We start from the raw sequence: 23,375 nt of genomic DNA, 5'->3' as shown, positions 1-23,375 counted from the left end.
TTACTCTCGTGCCTCGTGCAAACTTGACGCTTAAACGACGCTTGGGTCAAGAGTGCACGGGTCTCCATCTTTCCAATATGGATCACAACTTTCCAACAACTTTTGTTCGTCGTCGCGCTCGCCTCGAGAAAAAAAAAAAAGACAAAAAGAAAAAACGAACGAAACGTCATTTCTCGTCGTTCCCCCCATTCTACAAATTCTCTTACGTAACGCGCTATTTCCTTTTTCTTTAAAAGATGACGCAAGACGTGGATCTTCTTTCCATCGCGAAACTCAATCCCGTCAAACACGATCAGAGAAAATTATCGTTCGCCAGCCAGTGCTTCAAACGCCATTGCGCGAACGCTGCTAACTTGCAAATCTTCTCGTTTAATTTATCACCACGTTGGTTTCACGTTGCGAATCTTTCAATCCAAGCAGCTCCAAGCGAAGGAATGATTTAAGCGAATTTTTTTCTCAAGGAAACTTCCCTTTCAGGATAGACGTTGTCGTGCCGTGTTATTTCCATCAATTTTGTATATTATATTTCTAGATTACAGCTTTCAATTCTGTTATATAACGAACTGACATCAGAAATGTAGAAATTCATAGTTATTAGTTATTAAGAGTGAAAATGACTAAGAAAATGACTTGAACTAATTAGCTTTGATCCATATCTCTGGACAGAAATTTAATTAGAACGGGACGAGCTGACTAAATGTTGGAACGCTCTTCGTAAATTCACGCACGAGGTGACACGCAAAAATTTTCAGCCGCCGTATCGTGCAAACTAGCTACAAAAATATTTACCATACTAGTCACCGTGCCGCGCGGAAAATTACAACCCCCCTTTGCCATCCCTCTGCCAATCTCACTTATAATCGAGGCTCGTGCGATCATTTTCTTTTTTTTACCGCGACAAAGCGTTTTCGTAAATTTACCAATTTAATTAATAACACGCATACAGTCTCGCTTGATTTTTCTCAACTTCTCTCACTTCTAAACTAACGTGTTTATCAGTATCGTGACTTTTCCACTTTACCTATAAAAATGTTCATTGATGTATTTTCGCCAAAAAAACGTAACCAAAATATTTCTCGCATGGAAAATATAAACGTGACATTAACACTAGAATTACCGACGATCAAAGCATAAAATTTCCACCAGAGACGTTAAAATAAATGAAAGAGAAAATCTTTATAGTACAACAGGACACACAAACTTTTATTTATGTATTTTATGAAGGATCGTTCAAGTCTCCAAAAATATATTGTTTCATACCTATAAAATATTTAACAAAAATATTCAAATGGTCATTTTGATCATTTTGGTAGTTCTAGTGTTGACATAACGAACGTGTACACTTGGTATTGTATGATACGATGTGTAGTATAATATCGGAACGCCTAGAGCGAAAGCTATAACGACAACGTAAGAAGAACAAAAGAATTTCAGACGGAGAAATTTCTCAAGGTAAGTTTCCTGAGTCGATTGATACTCAATAATTCACATAAACTAGAGACTTCTCAATGCTTCTTACGAAAGTTTGAAAAACAACGAACGATGTTATTTCTCCAGAAATTATACTCTTTTATATATTATAGTCTTTTATTATACCTGTTCTAGGAGACCATGCACATTGACGATTGCTTCAAATTTAAACGATCCGAAAAATAAATACCATTTGAAGATACAAGATAGTGTTTCGTAAATAAATTGTCATACCTCGTGAATACGAAAAAAATGTTTGTTCGAGGGCAAATTTGACTCTAGAAAAGAATACTTTCATCCCTAAAGTTTTAGCCGTTGCAAACTTTTCGAGATCACTGATCACGTTCGAGATGAAAACGCTCGAGAACAAACGATATAATTCCGTATCGTTAAACGATTGCTTAACCATCAAACGGTTTATTCTCGTTGGCCGCACATGCGTTAAAATAGACACTACTACGCGCGCGTGTTATATACACTCCGAGAAATCAATTAGTACGCTATAATTGATTCGATAGAGGCGTAAAATCAATGAACCGGATTACGTTAATGAAATAGCGGGGTTCCGATGGAACGGGCGAGTCAAAGGACTCAATTGGACACAATTTATTAAACTTTAAATCGCATCAAACATTTATCGTGGCATTATTACGCAACGATAACTGTACAACGATCTCTGATTACTTTCGACGAGAGTAAGCACGTGCACGCGTGCATCCGTTCATCGTCGCGAGAAATTTCGCCTTACCGATCGTGAGAGTGTACAATAACTAGGAATAGGAATAACAATGAAGCAATTATACGAAAAGGATTGATCAGACACGTAGTGTCTCTATAATTATACGTGAATCGTTACAACATTATCGCGATACTTGCAATTAGGCACACTCGAGAAACATTCGACTCCGAATCGTAGAACCGAATTAATTAGTTAATCAACGCAATTAGCACCGTAATTCAAGCAGCCGTTCACGCTCTCAGTTTTCGGCTCTCAGTTCGGATTTAATTAAAAATCCGTAATTACGATGTTTCCTCGTGTATGTGTGTGTGTATGTGTTACGTCGATCAAATTAGTCGAGAGGGGCGTCATCGTCGAGAGATGACGGCTCGCGACTGGATAAACGCACCGCGTCGTCCTTTTTTTTTTTTTATACCTTTGACCTACAAAAATTTCTGAAAATATCAAGCGTAGAGCAGCATCAAATGTCAGCCGGGTTAAAAAAGAAAGAAAAAATTCATTTCTCTTGCTGAACTTGCAGATTCAGATCAGGAGAGAGAAGGAAGAAAATATTCTAGAGTACGATATATGTACATATATACAAAATGTCCGAGTTTTTCTCGCCAAACTGCGAGAGCTCATTCTAAAATGTTACACGAAGTTTGCGAATTAACGCTTTGTTAACGAAATATAAACAAACAGTGATAAATAGTTACTCACTGTTTTTAAAAGTCTCATTTCAAAATGATGTCCTTCTGCTCGGATACAAGCTTAACATCGATGGAAAACTGAATTTATTGCTCTGTGCAGTGTCTCAGTATCTTGTTGTATTTTTAATACGTTGCATAGGATCTTCATACGAAGCCACTTCGGTCGAGTGAACTTTTGTTTCAAAATATCCCATTGGTTTACGTAGTTACAAGGATATCGGATAGATCTGTGTTTCATCAACGCTCATTTCCAATTATGAAACAGGCTCGTGCAAAGAAAAGTTACAAATACTGACAATAGGTATCTATTTTTGATTATGTCTCTGTAACAAAGCGTTAATTCGCAAACTTCACATAATCATTTTTTCCCTCTTTTAGCCCCTAGAATAAACTCTCGCAGTTTGGCGGGATAAACCCGGGACACTCTGTATATATGTGTGTGTGATAAAATGACGCACGATCGGGCCTCTAAGAGCAGCGTCGCTCATAAAAGCTGAAAAGAAACACGCGAAATAAACTTTCTTTCTTTCTCATAAATATAATTCTTTTTTCTTCTGCTCCTGACGAAAAATCGTCCCTATTAATGTTTCATACGTTTCGCTTTCGTCGAATCGCGTTCTAAACTTCTGAAATAACCGCACGGATCGGAGGCGAATCAGCTTTAGAACGCGAGTGACGATTGCTCCTTGTAATAAACGTCTAGAAATAATGCCAGCGATAAAAAATGCAAGCAATCGAAATCGGTGTGCCGCGGGCACATATGTATTTCCAGACACTGGCGACCGCTATGGGTGCTCGTTATTTGGCGCTGCATCGATCAATCATAATTTCGCCGACACGAAGACAAACGAGTAGCAGAAAAATTATCGGCACGTCTCTACGAACGTACGTTCTTTTGAACATAGTTTTTTATCATGTTGCAATGGAGGGGAATCACACGACAATAACCAGTCACCAGTTCTTACACTGTTGGTACAAAGAACAATTGACTGGTTTCTGTATGATTAATATAAACTAATCTAAGTTAAATATTTTAACTAATATTAAATATTAAATATTTAAATTTGTAATTTATAATATTTAAATATATTAAATATTTAAATTTGTAATTTATAATATTTAAATATATTAAATATTTAAATTTGTAATTTATATTTAAATATTACAAATTTGTAATTTATAATATTTAAATTTGTAATTCATAATATTTAAATATTAAATATTTAAATTTGTAATTTATAATATTTAAATTTTTAAATATTAAATATTAAATATTTTAACTAATATTAAATATTTTATATTTTCGTATTTGTTTCGAAACTTTAACACAAAGTTTGTAATCACGGCAGTCGAGTTTCGTAACAGTGTTAATAAAATCTCGGAAGGGAAGAATGAAATTTTTTCATTAAAACCTTCGTTTTCGAGAAAAATCTAGTTTGAAAATTTATCAAGTACACGCGTGTTAAGGCAATTTTCAACGAAATATATTCAAAGTCTATCTTCTTGAAAACGAGAACTTTGAACGAAAAAGATTTTGTTTTTCTCACTCTTATCATTGCACGTAGAATCATCGTGTCTATGATTCGCGTCTGTTCAATACGGAATTAGCTAAAATCAAGTATCATTGGTAAATTTTCAAACTTCTCAAAACGGAGATGACCTTGGTGAAAAAAATTTTCTTTTTCTTTCTTTTCACGTCCAGACACACTTTGTACAATTATTCTACAATATGACAATAAAATTCAAGTGCGATAAATGAACGAATACTCGTATAGAATTAATCTACACACGTGTAATGCATATCAATGCGTGAAAGACAAAGACAGTATGAATATAAGAATACTATCCTTCTTCTTCCGTGTCTTTCATACGATAATTTAAATAAAATTAAAATTAAAATTGAAATATCTGCTAAACCAATGATTTTTCAACATAAATAGGTTCATACTTTTTTGTAAAGACTGATGCAATTAAAAAATATACGATTCCATTTTAGAAAACGTTAATGACCTTCATACGTCTTTTACGTGTCCACCTACAAGAAAACTAGTATCATCAAAATGTGATAATTTCATTCAAATCTGATAAATGTGATATACTTCCCCCTCTCGAAACCATTCAACTTCATTTGAAATATTTTTGAAACAACTATGCGTAATAATAATGACCTAAATCTAGATGGCAATATGTGGTAATAATTTATAACTCTCGCCGATGATGATCTGTAAATAATCGTTGGAATATACTTTCCGCTTAACCGCGTCCAGAAATTCAGTCCAATAAGAATCAGTTAGGCAATCCTTATTCCTTACGGTATCCTTATTCCTTCACTCTGTTTCTCTCTTTCTTGCAGCTACTACCGCTGTTCATCATCGGTATCGCAGACGCTATTTCTCACGTCGAGCTACGTCGCACTTTTTATTCCGCGCTCCAAACAGTCGTACGCTTCGGAAAAACGCGAGCTTTACGAGCTCCGTACTTACCGAACATCCTCGCGCTTTTACGCTCTCGTTTTTACGATCATTCGCCTGCGGCGTTATACACACCGATACACGTTAGAAGCAGCGCCAGGCTTTTACGACAAAAAGGGGAATAACGTGGGCAACGAATTTCATCCGCCTTTAACGAACGCGGCTTCGGAAGATTACTAGCTGTAACTAATCATTGTCCAAGGCGAGAGTGAAGAACCAGGAGAAGAACGACGTGATTTACCACCGTAAACCATTTTCTTTGATCTTGCTCGCTGCAACCGTCTTGAAGCTTCACGCCTTGTCTTCGTCTCGACGACGACGATTTATACGGACAATTAGTTTTCGTATCGTGTTTATTTTAATGAAGTCAAGTTAGTTAAACGAAGGGCCGAGATTATTCACAGTAACATAAACCGACATTTCTTTTCAATAATTTGAGTCGATGACACCTTTCTCTAAGTGTTGAAGACTTGTGTGTGTTATAGATTCATGGCCAACTGTTGCTATGAAACTCCATTTATTAATGAAAAATGACAATTTACTTCGTTTTAACAACTGACGAAGAGTAGCAGTGATAATGATAGCAAAACACAATTTTACGAAGAGCATGAGAGTTGGCACAGACAACCATGACTCTCAGCTCTCCGTACGATCGTTATTTGTCAATTGCAAATCATAAATAAATTTATTGTATAATATTTATACAATATTTATAATATAATATACAATATTTATAAATTTGTACAAATATTGTATAATATAATATACATTTATAATATAATATAATTAATAACATTATTATTAATATTATATTAATGTAATATAATTTGTATAATATTGTTATTAAGTTAATTAACACAAAACTAAATCCGACAGAAATAAAATTCCCGTTAATTCCAATTCAACAATGAGATTGAATTTATATGACTCGAATTAATGGAAATTTTATCTCCCCCGAATTAGTTTCGTAAAATTAATTCAATGCGAATAAAGAACGATAATCGCTGGGATTAATTAACAAAGGGAAACGTAATTTCGCAAACGAAATGCTGTGTGTTATTTTGTTGTGTCCTGAAGAAGATTCAAACAGAGAATTGGAATGGGGAGGTGAAAAAGAACGATTAATTAAACTTAAATATTGTTCTTTTATCCATTAATTGTTTTACTCGCGCAAGAGCTATGAACGAGACTGGAAATCGTCCCTCTTTCTCTCTCTTTCTCTCTCTCTCTCTTTTTCTGTCGCTGGAACTTGCACCAAATGCAGTAGATAGAAGATCGTAACAATTGCTTCATGTTTTATTGAAACGTTGGGAACTTCTTCGACGTTGTTAAATTCCTACTGAAATCGTATTTTCCAATTTGTAGGCGTTTAACTGGCGCCAAACACGCTCAATCCTTAAATTCGCAATTTCGTTTTTCCATTTCGTAAATTTCGAATTGACAGAATACACGTACTAAGCGCAAATATGAACGCAGCTTGAATCTCAAATTCGCGAATCTTTTCATTCTATAAATTTAACACTAGAACTACCGAAGCGGTAAAAATGATCAATTTATAATTTTTTAGAGTATAATTTTTTAGAAATTCGAGCGGTTTTTGTAAAATGTATGAATAAAAGTTCGTGTTTATTGTTGTATTATAAATATTTTCATATTCCTTGCATTCTAATTTTTTTTTTTTTTTTTTTGACTCAATTTTTATACTTTAGTCCTCGATAGTTTCAGAGTTAAAATTAACACAGGCTGTCGCAAATTTGCGAATTTAGAAATTTCGCCTTTCTTTTCCAAAATTTGGAATTCAAGTAGAATGTCGCGAACTCGAATTCAAATTAAAAAAACTGCAGAAATCTCGGATGCACATTGAAAATCGTAACAGTCGGAAATTCCCTGAACTAAAAGAATATACTACAGACTACAGGACACGTATAATAATAAAAAAGTGTATAATGTAAAAATGCATAATATTTAAGGACGCGTGTAATATACACAGAAAGAGGTCTAATATTAAAGACGTGTATTCAAAACATAAATCTTTAATTCCTTACTTCAGAAATCTCTGATGCATAACAAGAATTGAATATCGTTTAGGATTAATTCCTTGAACTACAAGACTATACTACTACAAGACGACATGTTTTTTAGAAGTGTGCAAAAACCCGAAATATCGGGTCGGGACTCCGAAAATTTCGAGAGTCTCGAATTTAAGGGGATGCTCGAAAGAATCGAGATTCGGGAAAGGATTGATAAGAATAAATAATTCGTTAAAGCCCACGACTTCAACTATATCGAAAGGTAGCAGATCTAGAACCATCATTCAAGCAATTCCTACTGTTAAATCTTTTGGTTTAACAATCTTCCGCGTATCATTTTGTACATACGACAAATTTTATACCGATTCAGTTTCTTTTCTAGTACATCTACTAATGTTTGAATGCATATGCTTCAAATGGCGTAATAAACCAGTAGTATTTGCATACCTAGTTTTAAATTCATGGTGACGATGCGTGCATTCCGCCTTTGTATCATCATTTTCTTGAAAATGTTGCCAAACAGAGCTTCTCTTTACCTTCTTCCTTTGCACGATATCTTCTCCACTACTTCCTGCTACCACAACTTTACTCTCACTATCACTCGACATTTTTTTCAAAGATTTTTAATATTTATTAAATTCACACAGGTTTTGAAATATACGTCTGATCTTCTCGAATGTCTGTACGAGCGATACTGCTCAACAGCGTACATAATATGCGTATATAATATCCAAGTACTAAGCGCGCAGTCACACGTTCGTTTACATCAGGTCACACGATTCTTAGAATCCGTGTTTCCAATAATTTCACTGGCAGAAGAAATTGAACTGTGTATTTACATATTTTATAGGCTGCTATATAGCATTGTAGAGTAGTTCGAGATACAGTAGCCGGGTCCTCGAAATTTTCGGGAATCTCGACTTTTTTGGAAAACCCGATTCCCTCGGGAATCTCGAAATTCTCGAGAACCCCACCCAACCCGACTTGACCTCTTCCCGACCGTCAGGTTCCCGATATTTTTGCGTTCTCGCACACCCTTAAAATTACAGTATTGTTGCCTAAGATCAATAGTGGCTATAAAACAATAAAACTGTAAAATTGAAAAATTTTAACTAAATAAAACATAAAAACTGTAAAACTATTGATTACTGTAACAGAAATAGTGTTTTTGGAAGTATTGACAAAAATTACCACCTGTTGTGCATCGCTGACTTCACCTTTATCTGACGGTTGAGCAACGAAAAAGGTCATTATAAGTTGAACCTTCATCGTGTGTACATCGATTAAACATTTCGAAGTGAATTTTTAAATAATATTTCTGAATATTCTAATTGTTTAGGCATTATCTAATATTTCCAATAATTTATTTGCAAGAATTAAACAATAAATTCTCTTCTGTAATATTTCTAAGTGTTATTTAAAATATTTAATTAATCATTTATAAGAATCTTGAACAGTGTACTTGAGAGAAATGACGCCGACTTACTGAATGAAATAATTAATTTAATTGTTTAATCGTAATATAAAAATTGTGAAAATTATAAAATAGTGTCTAGAAATATTGTAGAAATAAAATAATTTAATCATTAAAAATTTAATTGTTTCAAATGAATTATTCAAATTGTAAAATAATGCATTTCGATGATACTTTTGTATATTATTTAACAAATTTAACTATTTATTTATAGCAATTCAATCAGTGATTGAACTTCCAAACATTATTTCATAGTTTGAACAATTCTTTTATAATAATTAAATTATATTATTTACAATAACGGAAAAGATAGTTACATAATACATACATTTCTTGCAATTTGAAACAATAAACTAGTGAAAATTTTTATACGTTGCACGATTACTCTCAAGCAACGATCACTGCTTAACTCGATTTTTGACTACATAACTTTTCTTTAGATAAATTTCTATTTAATATACATGAATGCAATTATAACTTAGAAATTAATATCATGAAAGTGTAAATTTAGTTCTAGCCAGTTATAGATAAAAAAATTAATAAATTATTACATTTGATATTGTAACATATTTAAGAAAGTATAACCTTGCGATAGAAATCTAAAAACCACATTGATTAGTATAATAGAAAAATTGTTCTGAAGTACTAAAAAAAAATTATCAACAGTTCCGGGACATTGACGATCGAAACATTAACCTTAAGCGGTACGGAGGTTCATTACCAATTGAACTTCCGATGTGTACACATCGACCAAAATTTAGGAGTGAGTTTTAAATAATATTTCTGAATATTCTAATTGTTTAAATATTATCTAATATTTCTAATGATTTATTTGTAACAATTAAACAATAAATTCTCATCTGTAATGTTTCTAACGTTGCTATTTAAAATTTTTAACTAATAATTTATAAGAATCTTGAACAAAATGTACTTAAGAGAAATGACTCTGACTTATTGAAATGATTAATTTAATTTAATTGTTTAATCGTAATATAAAAGTTGTAAAAATTATTAAATAATGACTAGAAATATTGTGGAAGTAATTTAATTGTTTCAAATGAATTATTCAAACTGTAAAATAATGCATCTCGATGATATTTTTGTATATTAACAATTTTAACGAATTATTTATAACAATTGAATCAGTGATTGAATTCCCAAGCATTATTTCATAGTTTCAATAATTCATTTATAATAATTGAATTATTTTATTTACAATAACGGAAAAGATAGTTACATAATACATATATTTCTTGCTCTTTGACAATAAAAGAGCGAAAATTTTTATATGTTGCGCTTATATGTTATTCTGAAGCGACGACCACTGTTCAACGCGATTTTTGACTACATTTTCTCTACATAAATTTCTATTCAGTATACATCAATGCAGTTATAACTTAGTTAAATTAATATCATGAAAGTGTAAATTCACTTTTAGCCATAGATAAAAAAATTTATACATTTGACATTATAACATATTTATGAAAGTGTAACCTTGCGATAGAAATCTAAAAACAATTGATTAGTGTAATAGACAAATACTTTCGAAAAATTAAAAAAAAATTATCAACAGTTCCGGGTCGCTGACAATCGGAATATTAAATTAACCTTCAGCGGTACGGAGACTCATTTCCAATTGAACTTCCGTCGTGTGCAGATCGACCAAAATTTACGAGTGAGTTTTTAAATATTTCTGAATATTCTGATTATTTAAATATTATCCAATATTTATAATAATTTATTTGTAACAAATAAACAATAAATTCACTTCTATAACATTTCTAAATACTATTTAAAATTTTTAATCCATTTTTTGTAATAATCGCGTCACTAATACATTTTCAAGAAATTTTTATTATCTGTATCGCATTATTAACGACCGAAAGATCAGATTAATGTCAATCGATACGCAGACAAAAGCTCATTACGAATTGAATTTTTGTCGTGGACACATCGACCAAATTTTAGATGTTTGAAAAAAATTATCAACTGTCCTGAATCACCGACGACCGAAATATATATTAACCTTGAGCGGAGAATCATTAACAATTAAATTTCTGTCGTGCGCACATCGACCAAATTTTAGAAGTTTGAAAAAAATTGTCAATACTTCCGGGTCGCTGACAATCGGAATATTAAATTAACCTTCAGCGGTACGGAGACTCATTTCCAATTGAACTTCCGTCGTGTGCAGATCGACCAAAATTTACGAGTGAGTTTTTAAATATTTCTGAATATTCTGATTATTTAAATATTATCCAATATTTATAATAATTTATTTGTAACAAATAAACAATAAATTCACTTCTATAACATTTCTAAATACTATTTAAAATTTTTAATCCATTTTTTGTAATAATCGCGTCACTAATACATTTCTAAAAAATTTTTATTATCTGTATCGCATTATTAACGACCGAAAGATCAGATTAATGTCAATCGATCAAACGGAGACAAGAGCTCATTACGAATTTAACTTTCATCGTGTGTACATCGATCAAATTTTAGAAGTTTGAAAAAGATTATCAACTGTTCTGGATCACTGACCACCGAGATATATATTAACCTTGAACGGTATGAAGGCTCATTACCAATTGAAAAACCATCGTGTGCACGTCGATCAAATTTTAGAAAGTTTGAGAAAAAATTATCAACAGTTCTGGATTGCTGACGACCAAAATTTGTATATATTAACCTTAAGCGGTACGGAAGCTTATTATCAATTAAACTTCCGTTGTGTGCACATCGACCAAAATTTAGGAGTGAGTTTTTAAATAATATTTCTGAATATTCTACTTGTTTAAACATTATCTAATATTTCTAATAATTTATTTGTAACAATTGAACAATAAATTCTCTTCTATAACATTTCTAAGTACTATTTAAAATTTTTAATTAATCATTTGTAGTAATTGAGTCACTGATACATTTCTAAAAAATTTTTGATTATCTGCATCGCATCATTAACGACGAAAGATCAGATTAATATCAATCGATACGGAGACATGAACTCATTACGAATTGAATTTTTGTCGTGGACACATCGACCAAATTTAGAAAGTTTGAAAAAAAATTACGTTATATTTTTGCATATACATAAATAATATTAGTCTAACAATAATACTGCAATTCAGAATTTCTCTTTGAATCTATAACTTGAAAATAATTTAGTCCTTTACTATTAATTAGTCAAACAAGAATATTTCTTCAATATCTCAAATTAGTCATCAGATCAATCAAACAATTATGCCTTATTTTATGAATATCATTCCTACCAAATTACTTAAATTCAATACAAGTTGAAACCTGTGTGAGAAATACATGAAACAGTACTGATATATAATACATTATAATGAGACCCGTGCGTAGTCACTTCCACGTGGTGGGTCTTGGTAATTGATATCGTTTTACAAAATTAAAGTTTGTAAAACGTTATCAAGCTAAATTGTAAAACGATAAACTTTAATATTTGTGAAACGATATCAAGCTAAGAACTACGCAATCTACAGTTCAGTTTAGATCATGAAAATTTCTGTTCATTCTTTATTTTACGATGTAAACTGAACTGTAGGTACAATTAGTTGATAAGTAAACTATTGGGTCCCCAGCGGGTCACCGATGGACGACGAGGGACATCTCGCAGGGACATCGTGGGATGCGTGCGTGTTAATTTTAAGTTGCGTGCGTTTAGTTTTAAGTTGCGTGCATTTAGTTTTAGTTAATTGTAAAGTAGTTAGTATTTGTAAATTCACTTCGCATTCTGTACAAAGACACGTTTATTTAACTTGAAATAAAATTAGGGATTTTCTCTCCGCTCGTCTTTCATTCGTTGTTCAACATTAGAGGGTGTGCGAGAACCCGAAAATATCAGAACCCGATAGTCGGGACGAATCGGGAAGAGATCGAGTCGGGTCGAGTCGGGTTCCTGAAAATTTCGAGATTCCCGAAGGGATCGAGTTTCCCGAAAAAGTCGAGATTCCCGAAAATTTCGAGAACCCGACTACCATTTCTCGAACTGCTCTATAATGCTGTAGCTGCCTACAAAATATGTAAATACACAGTTCAATTTCTTCTGCCAGTGAAATTATTGGAAACACGGATTCTAAGAATCGTGTGACCTGATGTAAACGAACCTGTGACTACGCGCTTAGTACTTGGACATTATGTACGCTGTATCGCTGAGACATTCGAGAAGATCAGACGTATATTTCAAAACCTGTGTGAATTTAATATTAAAAATCTTTAAAAAAAATGTCGAGTGATAGTGAGACTAAAGTTGTGGTAGCAGGAAATAGTGCAGAAGATATCGTGCAAAGGAAGAAGGTAAAGAGGAACTCTGTTTGGAAACATTTTCAAGAAAAAGATGATACAAAGGCGGAATGCACGCATCGTCACCATGAATTTAAAACTAGGTATGCAAATACTACTGGTTTATTACGCCATTTGAAGCATATGCATTCAAACATTAGTAGATGTACTAGAGAAGAAACTGAATCGATATAAAATTTGTCGCATGTACAAAATGATACGTGGAAGATTGTTAAACCAAAAGATGTAACAGTAGGAATTGCTCGAATGATGGTTCTAGATCTGCGATCTTTCGATAATTCGTTGAAGGCGTAGGCTTTAACGAATTATTTAAGCTTGTTGCCAATCCTTTTCCAAATCCCAGCTCTTTCGGAAATCCCGATTCTTTCAAAAATTCCGGCACTTTCGAGAATCCCGAATCTTTCGAGAATCTCGAAATTTTGTGGTACCCGTTTCGATCCCGAAAAAATTTCGTGTTCCCGACCCGACCCGATATTTCGGGTTCTCCTACATCGAAACGCGTATATTCAGAATACGAGTCCTTAAGTCCCCGTAATACAATTTTCATCTGTATGTTTTCAACCAAGTGTGCACGTGTATTTTCAATGTACACTCAATCCACGTATATCGGGGATTGTGTGTTTGAGTGTGGAAAAATATCAACTTCTCGAGGATCTCCTCTCAGACACCATCCAAAGTTATTCAACGAAATGGAACAATGAAACACAGGAGAAGCACAGGTGAAGGAGCGCGATATTAGAGGAATTTCGCGCAGTCAAAGTGGGAAACGCGAACAGCCATAAAACGGAGGAAGCCCGCGCAACGGAGAAGGCTGAGATGAAAGACGAACGAACAGAACGGAGGATGCAGCAGGAAGCAATTAGCAATGGGAGTTTCACTCGACTGGGTCTCCTGCGCTTCTGAATTAAACAGTAATTAAAAGTTCAACAAATATGAAGGAATCGCGGCGGTAAACGGGGTGAAAGGGGAGAGAAAGCCTGATAAAACAGTTTTGCTCGTCGTCCACGTAGAGACAAAGCGAGCGCGACTCGGTCCGCTAAAAATAGAGTGTCGGAAAAGTAATTAAAAACCGTTTTAACGCCTTACTTTTCTTTTTTCTCTCTCTCTATCTCTCTCTGTCTCTCTCTCTCTCTCTCTCTCTCTCTCTCTCTCTCTCTCTCTTACGGCCGAATTTCCAAGCTGCGAACGAATTGCCGCAGAATGGATGTGCTTAAACTGATGTTTAAAAGTGATGAATTTCGTCACCTTTACTTCTTCGTTTCATTTTTCTTATTTCGTCTGTTAGATTTTTCTTTTCGTTCTTTCTCTGTATCGTTTTCATGGCACCATTCGATGAACCATTCGCGCTATCGACGAGCCGCGAACAGAATCGTCGAAATCGCATGTCGCGTGTCGATAGTAGTTTGTCGTTATTTCTAATCATTCATTTACACGGGGCAAAGTCCAATGAGCGAACGCGGATCGTTTGAAAAGAGAAAAATGAACTCCGCAGCCATGTCAACCAGGCTTGCACGAGATTCATGTTTGGTTTATTGGCAACGAAGTTTCAAAAAAAAAAAAAAGTCGTCCGACGTTCACACAACTGAAAAAGTGAGAATTAAAAGGACAAAAAGTTTGTATCGTGATCCAATAATTGGTGGTATAAAAGGTTTCGTGACTGGTCCATATTGGATGGACATTCCATCTTCTTCGTACGATCCTCTTCCTCTAATGCAATAACTATCGGAGTTAAATTTAAAAAAAGGAAAAATTCGACATGCTGAACGCTTGTATCCTTTCGCTATGATGAACGATATTACATATACTAACGAACAAAACAATAATAAAACATTATCAACACGTGTTTCGTCTAGCATAAATAGACCTTATCTAAAAGTACAATGTGAAATCATGAACCGTGAAATGTATGGAGAATTTTTTTTTATATTTCTCACATTTAGAATTAGTAGCTTGAAACGTCGTAAATTTCTGACGATGTGCAAGTAATTAATATGATGGAATAAAAGTGAAAAGTTAAGAAAATTAAGAATTCTACTCAACTCATAAATTTGGGATTAATAATGTAGAATTAGAACGTTGCAAATTTCCAGGAATATTCATGTAATTAAAATAAGAGCTAAAAGTCAAGAATTTAGAATTAAATTATAATTTGGAATAACACTTACAATTAGAATTTTATTCTTTCTTTTCCCTTTTTATTCCATTTACGTAGCATGTTCGAAATAACACGAAATAACGAATCGCGAAAACGTTTAAGGATTAAAAAATTTTTGTCAATTCACAAGTTTAGAATAATGTTAGAATATAATTCTAGAATAATGTTAGAATACAATTCTAGAATAATGTTAGAATATAATTCTAGAATAATGTTAAAATACAATTCTAGAATAATGTGAGAATACAATTCTAGAATAATATTAGAATACAATTCTAGAATAATATTAAAATATAATTCTAGAATAATATTAGAATAGAATTCTAGGATAATGTTAGAATACAATTCTAGAATAATATTAAAATATAATTCTAGAATAATATTAGAATAGAATTCTAAGATAATGTTAGAATACAATTCTAGAATAATATTAGAATAGAATTCTAGAATAATATTAGAATACAATTCTAGAATAATATTAGACTACAATTCTAGAACAATATTAGAATACAATTCCAGAAAAATATTAGAAAATAATTCGAGAATAATATTAGAATATAATTCTAGAATAATATTAGAATATGATTCTAGGATATTATTAATATACAACATGGAACACTGTGAATATCCAAACGACATGCGTCAAGAATTTTTGACTTTTCTCCTATCACATGATTCAATATTAAATCCGGTGTTGAACGTTTTATAACACACCCTTTGTAACGAGGACCTGGCAACGCAATGTAAAACGAGAAAATGACGTGAGAACGATAAGCGTATATATTATCGGGCAGCTGCTAAGCGATAATTATTTACTCGTTATTCAGCCAATGATTATTTAACGCGCGAGAAAACGAGAAAACGATTACAGGAACGTTTGATCGATTCGCGTTGTGATTTAACGCGTGAAATCGCGTATTTTCGATAACAATCGCGCGAGATTATTGTACCTCTTGCAGTGATTATATATAATACGTGTGTATAGATGCAGTATGGACCGATATGATGGATCGTTCTCTACCATGCCATGCACCATGTTTTTCGACTTTATCCCATTTCGTTTTCAATCGCCTATTAACACCCTGCCAATTAGAAACTGTTACGTGTACTCTTATTTCTTTGTTTACTTCAATAAAAGAAAAAAAGAAAAAGTTCATTTAGAATTGATCTCATCTTTTTCCTGTCGTCATTTATGGCTGCATTATATTACAGAAATTACACTTGTGTCATTAGAAATATTGTTATGACTCTGTTTACGCTCCAAATATGCAAAATACGCGTGACGTTAGTTGAAAAAAAAAAGAATATAATGAAATTGAATATTTTATAACACAGTAAAGTGGACGATTACGAGTTCTTTGCAATTAAAATGAGGAGACGAATTTGAAATATCGTATCTGTGTTATTCGTTTCTTCTTGTCTTAATTATTGATAATCGGCCATAATTATACAGTCTACGTAACATGATTGTAATTATTGCAACAATTATACAGTCTACATAATTATACCTTAATTTAGAAAGAACTAATTATTCTGATTGATTTTCTTTCTTTTACGATTATCGTTATGAATTTTTGTTTTTACGCGTCATTCTTACAATTAGTTCAAATAAATACAAGGGCATTTACACAGCACATGACGGTCATACATATGAAAAAATATATAAAATACCGAAAGTACAGCGTTTTCTGTAATATTTCTGTTGCCATTCTGTTTATTTAACTGTATTTTCAAAAACATGAATTTACTGTATTCCAATAGTCTGCAGATTTTTATGTAAATTCACGATTATACTTCGCTCAAAACACGTTGCTTCAATGACCCAGATATTAAATCACGAAAAAATTCAATAAAAAAAAAAAACAAAAACAAAAAAAAATAAGCGACGAAAAATCAAAGTGAAACGAGAAAGAGAAACAGAAAAAAAAGTGTGAAATTATCCAAATTATTCAAAGACATCGCGTCGAAGCGTGAAGGCTCGTATAATCGCAGCCAACAGAAAAAGAGAGAAACGAAAAACCAATTTCGGCAACGCAATTTACGCGCACGCATCAGCGAGTGATTCCATAACCTAATTAAATAACGTGATTACACGAGCCTTTCGCTAAGCGCGAGCGCACCGACACGAAAAAAAAAGAAAAAAAGAACGTGTGAACGTCCACGGTTGTTTCACTTTTACAATTTCGGAAATGCGGGCCGAGTGGCGAGCGAACAGGCGAAGCAAAATTGCGCGAAAGCGCGTTTACCATCGCCACTTAATTTCCCGTTTCGGCGACACGCCGATTCGATTTCACCGAATACCGGCGCTGTTGAAACCTCGTACACGTTGTTCCCTTCACGCGAAAAGAACGTAAATCATCGACGGTTAAATCGAGGTCCAGCGGTGCGACGTTCGTCGCGCCAGATGAAATTTATGGCTGCCTCGGGTGGATCGTACGAAGCGAAATGAAGCAAACGCGTGAAACGCGTATTGAAACAGGTCGAAGTTTACGTTCTTCGCGAGGCACGCGCGTGACCTACGGAAGAATATAGGAAAAGTACAACGTCTCGTCACGATTCGTTTAGTTTTTAGTTTCTTCTTTTTCTTCTTCTTTTTTTTTTTCTTCTTTTTTTCAAGTTGCCGCCGTTTCAAGTGGACATGTCGATCGTTTCGTCACGGTGGCCGACTTCTATCGATTCGTCGACGTCGTCGTGCAGGCGTGTTCGCGCCGCACAGGCGATACAGAATTCCCAGGAACACGTTGAAAATTGAAACGATCGAATCTCTCACGTGCCTCGGGGATCGTTACTCGCGATATTTCGTTCCGGCAATTTTCTTATGGATAAGCTATTTACGATTTGACATTTCACCTGTCAGGTTGCGGGACGTTATGAGATTCTAATATTAGCTTGGTGAAATTTAACTTGCGAGGCACGTCGGTATTCGATTTTCCTTTTTCAGTTCGAACAAGGTATGAAAAATGAAAAATTCGTGAAAAAAAGAAGAAGACGAAAATCGTACAATGACCCATTTAAATCTCGTTTTAAAGCTTTTACTTTTACTGTCGTGAGTTCCTTCTTTTTTTTTTTTTTTTTTCTTTTTTTGTCGAAGAAGACTTTACATCACGTAACGGAGTGAAAAAGTGAGGATACATTTCCCTCGAAAATTGTAAAAATTCATTCATGCGTGTTTGAAACACTGAAAAATCTGTTTCGTAACTAGATCCACTATCGTTTCGAATGTTCAAGCCGGATTTGTGTGCGATCATTTTTCACCATTTTATTGAACGTTGAATATCAGGGTTTAAAATTCAAGAAATCCTAATATTTAACTCTAACGTTCCACGTTCAATAAAATGATGACATATAACCTTCAAGAATATAACAAATTTAGTCATGAAAAACATTTTTTAATATTTAAATTTTTATAATTTCCGATGAGAAAAGTATAAGTCAAAATAAAAGCTTCAAATGCTTACAAATAGAAAGATCAGGTTATATGATCTTTTCCTTACGAAGTTACATATATATCCAAAATGATGACGATGAATATGAATAAATAATTTTGATCGTGTAAAAATCTTTCAGGAATAGCTAACGTGAATATCCAATTGTTATAAATAAATAATTTGACAAATTACGTCGAAGTACTTGCAAGAGTAACTATAATCGTTCCTCAAATATTTCATTAATAACCACAGACGAATAAATCATGCATTTCAGAAAAATAATTTCTGACTTTAAATTCATCTCTGAAGACCTTAATACATGACGTAGCGCTTAATCTTTGAAATTATACAACGTGCATAACATATTTATAAAAAATGCCACTAACATATTAAATGTACAGAGATCCATTTCATTCCTTTTATTCTTCCATTCTTTCCTTTCCACCTTGTACCTTCCTAACTTAGTATCTTGTATTATACATATTTTATTCCTTTTCCAATCTTTCTCTTCTTTTTTACTCTTTAATTCTTTAAATCCAGCTGTCTCTTTTCTTTTCCTATTCTCTCTCCTTTTCTTTTTTTCTCTCTCTCCCATTTTTCCTATTTCGTTTCCCTTCTCCATTCCGTCACTTAATTCCAATCGAGATCAAACAAATCAGCTTGCAATTAAGCAAACGAAAATTGAAATCGAGAGATGGATTTCTTCAATGAGAAATTAGAAATCAGTTCGACAATCGGCCGAGACAACGTAGAATAGAAATTATACGACGTCTACTGCCAAAATAAAGATTGTCAAACCCTGACAACTGTAATTTAATGAATTAGAATTCTTCTCAACAAGATACATGTCCCCTCTTCGCCCAGTCGAAAAGGAAGAACAATAAATATTTCACGTGATTGTTAACAATGACAGAGGTTTCGAAAGATGCTTCAATTAACACAAAACGAAAAGATGGTAGCACAACTGAAAAGCTGCATTTTCCTATGGTTGCCATTGAAACGATTCTACCGTGGCTTCTGAAAAGTTTCCAACTATTCATGGTTTCGTTAATTTGACGGAAATATATCACGTTACACGCCCATGTATTTCTCCATTCGCCTACACCCACAATATCCCTCGCTGTTATGATTCTTTCACTTGAATTAATAAATACAATTTCCTTTCTGTTTTCTTCTTTTTCAATTATTGGCTTTCAAAACGAAAAGAAAGACGGAGAGAGAGAGAGAGAGAGAAAGAGAGAGAAAGGGTTATTTATTGGTATTTTACAAAAGTTAATTTTGACGGAGAACACTATTTTTTAATATTTTATATTTTAAATATTTCAATTTTAACTAAATATTTTATATTAGCAGAAAATGTTATTTTGTATTGTACAGTAGAATTGTATTGTTATTGCATAGTATATATAATTTTATAATGTATCAGCTATATATTATTATATAGTAGAATACCGTTTGTTGGGATCTAATTTTTTAGTAGCCTTTTTGAGAGCCTTTTGTTATTGTTAGTAGAAACTCGCCGTTCTAGAAATTAATTTTTACGAATTTCAAAAACGAATTTCTACTGATTTTTAATATTTTTAAACGCCTTAATTCTTAATGGAAATTTGTCTTTTTAAAGATTTTATTTTTAGTAGAAATTCGTCTTTTCTTAAAACAGAGATTCCTTTCGAACACTAACTACTCTATATATTCCTAATCTGAAAGAGAAGTTTCATGTCACTCGTTGTTTCATCAATTATCTCTACGTCACCAATAACTTGCAATGTTCCTAAAACTGCTAACTAAGAAATTTCAATAATTACCTTCAAATGAAATTTTTCTCCAACGTATTTGTCCTCTGATTTATCATGACGTTCATTACATTTCTCAGTACAAGAAAAATTCTAAAAAATTCTGAATACCCCGAGGCAAGTATCTACTTTAACGAGATAAGACGATTCGCGTGAAACTTCCCCGACGCGTCCGGTGCGAAATATAACAATCCCGGGTTTTTGCGGCATTCCGAGAAAGTTTCCAGCAAACACTCGAGAAATGCTTTTTTTTAAAAATGTCGCACGTCAAAAACAAGTACCCTCGTGCGCCACGATCTTCCCCGGCGTGCTGTTACAACTAAATTCACGGACGCTTGTTCGCCCGTAAAGAAAACAATTTGTCACGAAGGATAATTGAGACGTCTCTACTTTATTCGCGGACGTTTGTGCTACGAACGTTGCAAACGTTCCAGCACTTAATCGTATTACATTGCATAAAATCGTGCTGTATTATAGGTAAAAATTTTACCTAAGAAATGAATCGACTTCCAACCTTCATTCGTCGAAACAATCGGCGATACAAAATGCCGACATACAGTTCGGTTGACAGTACTTTTACGAATTGTCTGTTATGCATCGTTTCAATTAAATAGTTTTATCGTCGTATTACGATATCGACGTTTCCAAATGAAAACGACTCCGCGTATTCCAGTTCGGGAACAACGTACACGTGTGCAGGGAAATATAATATTTCGAATTGCCGGCGATTCAATTTTCCGGATAATTGATCGACAAAATTGAGCTACAACAGATCCATTCCCTCGTAATGGGTATCGAAGATCCTCGCCATTGATGGCTAACGAATACTATATAAAACATAACAAACGTAGAACTCGTAACATTCCAATTTCGAAGAAATATTTGTAAAAAGGAGCTTTACAACCGTACGACTTGTAACTAGCAAAATTTCAGTAACGAACGTCAGTTCAATTAGTAAGCAATTAATATCAATGAATCCTCTTACGTAGTAGCTTATGTAATAAATTTATCAACGAACAAATCCTATAGATGATCTTCCGTATTGTTTCTCATGCAAGAAGAAGCTGTGCCAGAAAATTTTGAATATTTCTTTTTCTTTGTATCAATTCTGGCATTTCTTGATAAATTATCTTCATAATTTTTAAATAGAAATTTATGTCAAAATAAGAAGATAGCAATTTTATGAAAATTGTAATTCTACTTTTCATACAGGCTGAAGAATATATCTTGTGACACTGCTATTATATATAGGCTGGTTGCTCCTTTGCACTGGACTCACGAATTCACTAATATTACACCAAGTAAATTATTCTGCAAGGAAACTCTCGCCCTCTCATTGTCAAACTTAATCCTCTACTGCCAAGGAGAAATCTCAGGGACTCCTCTGATTTATCACATACACGTAAAGGCACACGGGATTTGTTCGTGTAATTTGAAATGGAATTAATATAACCAATGTTCTATTATGGGTACCCTTTTTTGATATTGTACAAAATGTTATTTTAGTTGAGAATTAATACAGTTTTAATCTATGATGTTTATTAAGTTGAAAAATTGAAAAAAATCGACACTTACTTATGAATACCCCTATTATTGTTTATTATTTATATTATTATTACTATTATTTTAATGGTCTATTTTGTTGTTTATTATTTATATTATTATTACTATTATTTATACTATTATTTTAATTGCTTATTTTATACTATTATTTTAATCATATGTTTATTAAGAAAACGTGTAACAGAGAGGAGTTCAAATAAGTAAAATTACAAAGGGCAATGAAGAATTATCAGAAATAATGAAGGTATTCGCCAATTATAATCAATAACAATAAGTAAATCGTAATTAATAATAAAGAATTATCAAAAATAATAGAAGCAAAAGTTCTGAAAATTAACTAAAATTTCAGGAGTCTCGCAGACTCTGGTAAACCATTGCATCCCAGAAACGATACCTCGTCGACAGTAAAGAATTAACAATATTCATAGCCAAATCACTTCCAACAATGAATACATTATTTACTTGCATAGTAAATTATTAACAATCGCTGAATCATTGAACATTTATATTCCTAACGAATTCCTAACGAATTCGAAATATTTCAATTTACACTCGTTATATTCAAAGTCAAACCAGCGAGTTTTCGATCGAAAAAAAAAAAAAAAAGAAAAAAAAATTGTCAGACGACCTAACCACTGCCTAACCAGAAATCGAAAATCCTCTTTCTCTTCGCCGAAAAGAATGTTCTCGGTGAGTCGTTCGTACGTGACACTTACCGAGCAGTCGTTGACGTAGCAAAAGTCACCGGAAGCTGACGTCGGCACCCAAAGATGTTCTCCATTAATCGCGCCGGGGCCCCAGTCGGGCGTCGATCGGGGTTCACGGTGACCGCCACTCGTTCCACCCTCCTCTCTTCCTCTGAAAACGGCAAGACACTCGATTACGGAGTGACACTTCGATATCGCCTGTGTGCTGTTGCAGTTGACGTTAATTCCTCTACAGAAATTCCATTACGATGGTGGACAAGACAGGCTACGAGAGTCTGAGGCTATAGACATAGACATAGACAGAGACAGAGACAGAGAGAGAGAGAGAGAGAGAGAACATATCTAGTAGCCAAAACCTTCTCGAATCGAGAGCTGTGTATATGTATATCGAGACAAACGATTGCATCGTATTTGGGACGAACGGTTTCGTCGTTCTGTGGAGGAATTAACGTAACAAAACTGCACAGTTGACCTGTCATAACACATCGATTCACGTATCACAACGGTTAGACGACACTGAAGTAAGC

General features: G+C 33.5%; 1 protein-coding gene across 1 annotated transcript in view; it reads right to left on the bottom strand.

The window, feature by feature from the left end:
• LOC122527438 (eye-specific diacylglycerol kinase) overlaps nucleotides 1-23,085 on the bottom strand; it is a gene marked incomplete at its 5' end in the record, with an annotated part of 52,610 nt that extends 29,525 nt beyond the window's left edge. The window contains one exon of the mRNA XM_043651640.1: nucleotides 22,858-23,085. Coding sequence (XP_043507575.1) covers nucleotides 22,858-23,085 — 228 coding nt within the window. The remainder of the gene's footprint in view (nucleotides 1-22,857) is intronic.
• Between the last annotated feature and the right edge of the window lie 290 nt (nucleotides 23,086-23,375).

Source organism: Frieseomelitta varia, unplaced genomic scaffold (genome assembly GCF_011392965.1).
Source record: "Frieseomelitta varia isolate USP_RPSP 00005682 unplaced genomic scaffold, Fvar_1.2 scaffold_217, whole genome shotgun sequence".
Taxonomy (NCBI): Eukaryota; Metazoa; Arthropoda; class Insecta; order Hymenoptera; family Apidae; genus Frieseomelitta; species Frieseomelitta varia.
The sequence above is the reverse complement of the archived record's forward strand: the minus strand, read 5'-3'. Positions and strand labels throughout refer to the sequence as shown.